This window comes from Oenanthe melanoleuca, chromosome 10 (assembly GCF_029582105.1).
Source record: "Oenanthe melanoleuca isolate GR-GAL-2019-014 chromosome 10, OMel1.0, whole genome shotgun sequence".
In the NCBI taxonomy this organism is placed as follows: Eukaryota; Metazoa; Chordata; class Aves; order Passeriformes; family Muscicapidae; genus Oenanthe; species Oenanthe melanoleuca.
Window position 1 is genome coordinate 5,857,282 of NC_079344.1, and position 8,492 is coordinate 5,865,773.

General features: G+C 36.8%; 1 protein-coding gene across 5 annotated transcripts in view; it reads left to right on the forward strand.

The window, feature by feature from the left end:
- Positions 1–8,189, forward strand: part of ATOSA (atos homolog A) — a 46,453-nt gene extending 38,264 nt beyond the window's left edge. For 4 of the 5 annotated variants that reach the window (XM_056499655.1, XM_056499654.1, XM_056499656.1 and 1 more), the window contains 3 exons: positions 1,460–1,528; positions 2,345–2,544; positions 7,192–8,189. In XM_056499655.1, coding sequence (XP_056355630.1) covers positions 1,460–1,528; positions 2,345–2,544; positions 7,192–7,345 — 423 coding nt within the window. In that variant the 3' untranslated portion in view covers positions 7,346–8,189. Of the gene's footprint in view, positions 1–1,459; positions 1,529–2,344; positions 2,545–7,191 lie in introns of those variants that run through there. The other variant, XR_008841303.1, reaches the window with a different exon arrangement.
- Positions 8,190–8,492: the final 303 nt, after the last annotated feature.

Genomic DNA, 8,492 nt, shown 5'->3' on the forward strand with positions numbered 1-8,492 from the left:
CAACTAGCCTCTCTGCAGAGTGGCTTAGGTGCAGGGCAAGGGGCAAGGCTGATGGAGAACTTAGACTTGGAAGTTATTCAGCCCTTTCTGTTAAAGCAGATATTGTCAGGGCTGTCGTGACACTCGTTACTCTCATGGGCTGCATTGTTTGCTGATGTTTGCAGCCATGCAGTGTTTGTGTTATCTGGGTGCTAATTCTGTCCCACCTTTCTACAGTGACACCATGGATTTTGCATGTCTAAAAGTGGTCCTCTGTAAAAAGAAAATGGTGTTTTGAATGTTGGCATTGAATCAGAGGCTGGATTTTTTCTGAATGCCTGTTAATTTTATGTAGGTGACAGATTGAATTTTTAGAGATTTTCATATGTGTACATCTGTCTAATATATGGCAAAGGGTTTGTTTAACCATGTAAGTCAAGCAATGAACATCTGAGTATCCCAATATTTAGATTTAGATTTTAAATTCATAGCAGTTATCATTTCTGACCTTCTGTTTTGGAAAGTATTCAGAAAATGAAATTGCTTAGAGTTTATGTAATGGCTTTAAGTTTAAACTTGTATATGTCTTAACCCTTTCAAAAAGTATCTATTCTTTTGCTTTCATCTTTCTAGATTATTTCATGTGATTTTCTAGGAGGCAAAGGGATTCTCATGTTCTTCAAATGGTTAAAGTAGCATTGCTTATTTTCCTAGCTGGGTTTCATTGTTTCAGGCTTTTCCACATTCTAATTCCAAATATGCTATTATGGCTGAGTCTCCCAGGATTAATACAGCATTTGTGTAGTGCCTCCATCATCAGAAGCATTGTTTCTGTTTGTATAGCTAGTTTCTGTGCTTGGGGGTTTTCTGGTTGTTTGTTTGGTTTGTTTTAAAGCCCAGTGCAGAGGAGTGCAGCTCTGGTGCCCTGCAGGGTGAGCAGTGCCCCGAGCGTGGCCCTGGCAGCGTCACAGCGCCCTGCGAGCACGCGGGGCTGCTCACACATCCCAGCTGCTACAAAAGCAGATGTCATCCTTCCTAAAGTTTGGGTTAGAATGGAAGATTAAGTGCATCTGCTGCCTTTAAAAAGCAAAAATGAGTTCTGTGAGATTTGGAGTACTATTGGTGCAATTGTAGATGATATAGAAATGGAAAGGAGGGGACAAATGTTTCATTTTAACCTCCCAGCTGCTTTGAAAAGAAAGTTCTGTTTTGTCCTAACTCCCTGATGTGGAGAAGATGTGGAAACTTGAATCTTGATTCAAGAGGAGAATGTACCTCTTATTGTACAGCTTTGAACGTTCTGCCAAAGTATCTTTAAGGCCCCTACTGTTGATTTTTTTAACTGCAGCTTAAATGCATTGCCCTCTCTATTTTTAGCTTATATAAATTACTGATTATGTTTCAAATAAATGCAATTACACGACTAGAACATTTTGATTTGTTTATCTCTGTGACCTAAATATGTGTTTTGTTTTTGTAGGGTGTAATTACTTTAGAGTCCCTTGGGAAAAGGGGTTATCGGGTACCGCCTTCAGGAACAATACAAGTGGTACGTACTCAGCAGCTAAGGGTGCCTTGACACCACTAACACCCAGAAAGTCATGCAGAGATGAGCATGAAGCTAGCAGTGGAAATGTGCATTGCTATAGGTACTGTAGTAATTCAAAGTAGAAATCTGTGTATGGGACAAAAAGATTCCCAATCTTTGAACACTTCTGTGCTCTGAGAAGTCTTAAAATTGGTTCCAGGAGATTTGGAATATTTGGGGACACTGTGGCTTTGAAAAAGTGATGGGGAAATAATTAGGCCACAGTCCAAATTCTGAAATTCTTCTGAAATGATTAAGATTGAATGATTTTATCTACATTTTGTAATATTTTAACACCACTTTACTTTTGTAATAAAATCACAAAGTAAATCACAGTCGTTGCTTAGAACCAATGAACTGATGCTTTCTTTTAAAAACACAGTCCAAGATAACACATTCATAATTTCAGGTTTAAAAGTGGAGCCCACCACTGTGCTTCCTGTGAGTGTATTGTGTCTGGAAAACAGTGTAGACAAAAAGCTGGCTGGAAAAATAAACAAAAACGGGGATGCTGATTAGCACAGTAAGAGTAGTCATATACTAGTGTTTCATTCAGATTAGATTGTGTTTAGCATTATATTTAAGAATGGGAATTGCTGGTAGCTAAAGTGTTGAAAACCAGAAAGGCTTCACAATGTCTTTACATAAATGTTTCTGTATGGCACAAAGTTCACAGAGAACTATTTTGGAACATTGAGTTTGGGTTAGATTTGTTGGTTTCTTTTTAAAAATTTATCATATCTAAACAGAATTGTGTTGAACTGTTTGTCTTCTCAGACCTTATTTAACCCTAACAAAACTGTGGTGAAGATGTTTGTGGTGATCTATGACTTGAGAGAAATGCCAGCTAATCATCAAACATTCCTACGGCAAAGAACTTTTTCTGTCCCTGTGAGACGAGAAATCAAGCGAACTGTCAATAAAGAAAACAGTCACCAGACTGAAGAAAGGCTACTACGCTACCTCATACATCTGAGGTAAGCTCCTTGAAGTTAAAAAACCAGAATAAAACAAAAAAAATCTCAGCAAACCCAAGCCAAAACCAAAGAAAAGTATCTGCCAAAATTTAACTCATAATTTCTTTCCCAGCCAGCCTTTCTGTATACAGAAATAAGAAGGAATGAAAAGAAAAATTTGTAAAAAGAATGCTAAATTGATCTTTAAGCTAGACAGTAAAGGAAGAAGACCTAATAAATGATTTGGGTTCTTTGGAGAAACAAAGTTAAAATATAACATAAAGCTCTCTCTTGGCATTGAAGTGTTTGTATACCATTGTAGAGCTTAAATCTTAGCAAGAGAGAAATTGTTCTGGCTGAATCAATGCACTTTTTTTGAGATTACAGGAAACAGTGAAAGTGGATGTTATATGGGCAAAAGCCAAAACTAAGGATCATTGAAGAGAAGGTGTTCTGGTGTACTTCTCATGTGCCTCTTCACCAGAATAGCCTGTAACATGAAAAATGGTCTGAGCTACTCCTAAAAATACAGTGTTTATTGGCAAAAATGTAAATATCTGTTTCACGATGTAATACTGGTTATTATACCTTTCACTTTATAAAATATTCACTCAATCTTCCTTAAATGATTTACAAAGCACTGCCTGAAACCAGACACTGCTGCTCTTGGGGTGTTCTGGAGACTGCAGTTGGAAACAAAGGGGAATTATGGATATGCTCTGTCCTCTTGCAATTTGCAGACTTTTTCTTGTGTTTTTGTAGTAAGAAATGCCTGTACTCACAGACCCAGTGTTTTCACTGCAGCATTTGGAAACCCATCAGCAGCTGACATTCTGAAGTGAGCAAGCAGAACAAAATCAAATATCTTACACTTCTCTATTGTTGTATAATTATTTCTGGTACATATTATCCAAAAGACTTTTGAAATACAACCTTGTCTAGAACAGTGATTCTAAGCCAGATTCTCCCATTAAATAAAGTTGACAGTTATAAAAAAAGCATGTTAGTTTACTGGAGTGTGAAAATAATATAATGAGAAGGCTGCTGAACAGTGTTTTCATTCTGAAATTTACCATGGAATTGAAATTCAGCCTTTCACCCCAACTTGCAAAGTCTAACCTAACCATCTTCTAAAATATTTCTTCTGAGGCAAATTCTGAAAAAGCCTCAATACAAGACTGTTCAGGTGTAATGTTGATCTGACTGTGCAGAGGAACTGGGGACAGACCTCAGCTGCAGTGGTAGGTGAAAGTCTGTGGCAAGCTGAGTCTGGAATACCTGCAGGAAAAGTAGTGGTCTTGTGTCCTCTTTCAGTTCCTGCTTCAATGCAGTTTGTAAATTTCTTGTTGACAGACCCAAGAATTACTTGTATTTGAGGGCAAACCTGCTTTTAAGAGCTTCCTATTCTGATACCTGCTGAGAGACAGAAAAGTTGCAGTTCTTATGCTTCGACTTTTGAAATATCTCTACAATTTAGCTCAGCTTTCAGACCTCTGGTAGGGATCAGTTCATGGGTTTATGATGTGTAATTGGAAATGCATCCATTTCTGATAGGAAAACCAAAATCATAATTATGATGTTTAGCTGCTTACTTTGGAAAGTGAAAAACAGAGTATGCCACAAGTTTTTTCTACAGTGATAACCCCAAGCTTTGGGTCCTTTCTCATAATGTAAGTATGGCAGAACTCCTTGAAATATTAAAGTAGCTTATATTGATCTGTCTTGTGGTTTATTATAATGAGCACTTATGATTTTACAAAAGACTCAGTTGTCCATTTAGTAGCCTTCTTTAATAAAGATGGCTTTTATTTAGTAGAGCTTAAAAATCTTAGTAGCATATTAATTCATGTAAGTTGGTTCTAAAGCTTCATTTTGAAAAGCAGCAAGCTTTCCTCAAGCCTGCTTTACTGAAAAGTTATGCAAACCTAAAAAGTTTTAACTATTCAGGTTTATTTTTGTTTGTTACTCAGGTTGACTTAGAACAGCCATTCGGTTTTACTTGCAGTAGTTACTGAGCACAAGCATCTTAGGCTTACGTATTGAAATTTTGTTTAAAAAACAAATGAAGTCACCACCAGTGAGCTGCATTGTGGTCGCATCTGCTTGCGAGGCCTTAATCACAGTTGTCAGCACTCACATTATGAAAGCTCCTTTTCAAGTGGTAATTCAGCAAAAACGCTTGCATAGGTCTGGAGCTTAACACTGGCGGCCAGATTTTCTACAACAGTCTTTAAAGTGTCAGATTTATTGTGTGTGCAGCTCCTGCATGCAGTTCTGTTTGAGCTTCTGTTCAATATGCCATTAGACTGTACTTGTACATGCAGCTACAGATTGAGATACCAAATGGAGCTTGCACACACAGCAGAGCTTTATTCAGTAGTAAAAACCCCCAAGAGTTGCACCTGCAGTTTGTTTTTTGAAGATGCTTTGGGGATAATTTTTTTGTTGCATGTGAAGCAATGACTTTTTGTCTTGTAATTAAATCTACTTCAGCATAAGAGCTGTGAGCTCAGCCCTGCTTGTGCCTTGATTCTGCCTGGCGTTGTGGGGATGATGACCATCTGTGTGTTTCTAGGTCACATTCTGGCACCCTTGTAAAAAGTAATTAAACAGCTAACCTGCCCACAGCTCAGCATTTTTCAAGTTTTTAAAGCTAGGTCAACAGCCTTAGTTACTGACACAATGCCAGGAATTGCATGGAGCATAGTTGCTGTTGCTTAACAGCTAAACAGGGGTTGTTACTGAGGGCTCAGAGGAGGGGAAGCTTGAAACTGGTTGTTAAAAGTAGTTGATTCCTCAAGGTGTTGAGAAATTCTTTTTTAAATACTGTCCTAATGTGACATACACCTTTATTGGTGGAAGCTGAACATACCTGCTATTACTGATTTACTAGCTGCTTTTGATCTTTGTGGTCTTTCAGCATTTTTTCTTATCTAGAAATTTTTATCCTTGTCCTAATACTTTTAATGACAGATTTTATAGATTGTGTTGTATAGTCTTTTTCACTTACAAAACACATCTGCTGCATATGTTTTCATGATTATCCTGCTTTTCAGGGTTATTCTGTTTCCATGAACTACTCTGTTCTTTGTGAATTTTGATGGCCTATAAAATACATACAAGGACTTTTTGCTTATATTTGTCATTTCTTCAGTACAGTTCCTTTGCCAGAATTTCTGATATTTGTACGTTTAAGCATTCCTGTATTTGTTGTTACTGTTCCTAGGACACTGTCTGTCAGTGTTGGTTGTGTGAGTTTTTAAAAATTCCTTACACAAAACTACTGGAGCTGCCACAGCTCTGGAGTCAGGCCCCTGCTGGCCACTCCATCACCATCCTTCAAGGGTGTAGGCAATGCTTGTCTCAATTATTTCAATGTATTTGCATGTATAAAAAGCAACATTTCTAAATCCCAATTACTAGGGTAGACCTGTCTAAAAGAAAAAAAAAAAAACAACAGGTAATGAGTGCAGAGATGAGAAGAATCCCTTGAACTTTGCTGCTGTCTCACACTTATCCTTCTTCCATCTTTCTGAAATGTCATGCTCAGAAAAGTAATATTGCAGGGAACCACTATTTACTGAGCAAAGGGAATTTTGCAGGATTATCACTCATAGAAAAGAGCAAGCATGAGAAGTTTAAAAATAGACCATGCTAATAATTCTTTTGAAAGATCCATGTGTAAAATGGGAGTTGAGTTCTTTTTTATGATGGTACTTTGATAACTAGATCTATAGGAATTAATTTCAACCATACTTTTGCTGCAATAGATGTTTCACTAAAATTTTTCCTTTTAAAATGTGTTCTATTCTAGAGTCTGAGTTAACTGTTTGTGGTGTTGTCCCTTTTTCACTCTTCCTTGTGCTCTCCTTCACAGTCTGCTTTTAAGATAGTGTCTTCTCCCTTTTGCCTATCAGGTAAAGGGCTTTCACAGTGACAGCACAGAGCAAATAAATGGTGATGGATGAGATCTCTGTGGGAGCCAGTAGGAGCATTCTACTGGACCCTGCTGCATTTAATGTCCTTGACAGCTGTATCCAGGAGAACAGAGTTTTCCTTTGTCTGGCTGTGGGGATGATTACAGGCTATTCTGCATCACTCATCTGAACAGAACAGTGCCACAGAATCCATTTCTGCAACCTGCCTTCCTCAGACCACGAAGCCTTGGTGGATCTTCTGTACTTGACTTTCTCCTACTGCTCAGAATTTCAGTCAAATTAGGAATAGGTTTATTCTAGAGATACTGCTTTTGCTTCAATGGGGTCAATATGTAAAAGACTATCATAAATCTGTGCAAATTGTAGTACATGATAACACAGCATGCATTGCTCTCAGCATTTTCCATGGTATCACCTTGTTGTGACAACAGCAATGGCTTTTCTCTTTCCATTGCAGCAGCAATAGCATTTCTGCCTTGCTGTGGCATAGTGGTACTGACATTAAATTCAGGTGCTGTAAGAAATGCTCCTTAGGCTCTTCTGCCTTGACTGGTGAAGAGAAACAAAGCAGAATGAAGGTGTTGGGATATTCTTTCTCTTTTCATTTTAACTGACTAATTTTGTTTGTTCAAATGAGTTTTGGCCTTCATGTTTTAAGAGTGCATTTTATTTAATGATTTTAAAGATTATTCTTTTGTTTTAGATAATACAGATATTTGTATCTTTTCAGGTTCCAGAGTTCTAAATCTGGAAAGATCTACCTCCACAGAGATGTAAGGCTCCTATTCTCTCGGAAATCCATGGAAGTTGATAGCGGCGCTGCATATGAACTCAAATCTTACACTGAATCTCCAACAAATCCTCAGTTTTCACCAAGATGCTAGCAAACAATGGCAAACTAAAGTATTCATTTTTCTGTTGAGTACTTCTTGCAAGCAGAGATTGGTAGAGACAACAGTATAAAGTTAAGTCTGTAAAGGAATAAAAATAGCGCTCAAGAGAAAGAAAGTTCTGTGTCATCCTGGACCAGTTTTTAAAAGGTTTCTGGAATGAGCTTTGTGTATTCCAAGTAGACTGGAAACATACTTAAATCTAATCTTTTTGTACTGTTTAAAACCACTTCATTGGATGTGTTGCAATAGCAAATTCCCAAGTTAGTTTAGTGTTTACACTTTTTATTTTATTTTTCAGTTATTTAATATTTAATGTTTCATTTAATACTCAAGTGATGTTTGTCTTTAGTGTTCTAATGTAGCATAAATCCTATGTAAAATCATACTATGTATTTTTGGCATTAATATTGAAATCTGAAATATATACAGATGTCTTTAATCTGTGTGCTGTTTCAAGTGATACTCATTTAAGTTATTGAAAATGGGGACAACAGGTGAATTTCCATAACATTTCATACTATGCAAGCATTTAGCTGTTTTTTCTCTGTAATGGTACCATTTTCCATTTTTTCTCACATCCAGATTTAACAACACTTGCAACCACATTGCAGATTGTTTATTTACTCATGCATTCAGATGGTTAATTCAAATCACATTTTGCTCCCTCAATTTATTTTCTCTCCTTAAGGGCCATTTTAATTTTGTTTATTCTGTTATTAGTTTTCCTCACATAAAATTTCCACCCTCCCCCATTTTATTTCTCAAATTGTGTTAAAGGATGTACTGTGCAAACAAATTAGTATTTATATCTCAAATATATGCAAAAGCTATGAAACTTGTACTTTTTGTTTTATTTTTAGATGAGAGGATCTTCATGTAATCCTAAATATTTTTCATAGGTCAATTCCATGTAGGCCACTAGGTGGCCATAGGAAGTTTTACTAGCAATGCTACACTGGGCATATGACTATTTTCGTGTGTGTATTCCTAAAACAAAACAGTCAGATGAACAGTTTATGCTAAGTGTTAAACTGTGTAACTGAGAGAAATAAAGTTAGAAACATTTGATTATATTTGAGCTATATATTTAATAATGGAAATGAAGCTTTATGATGTTTGATGAAGATCTGTGTTTCTC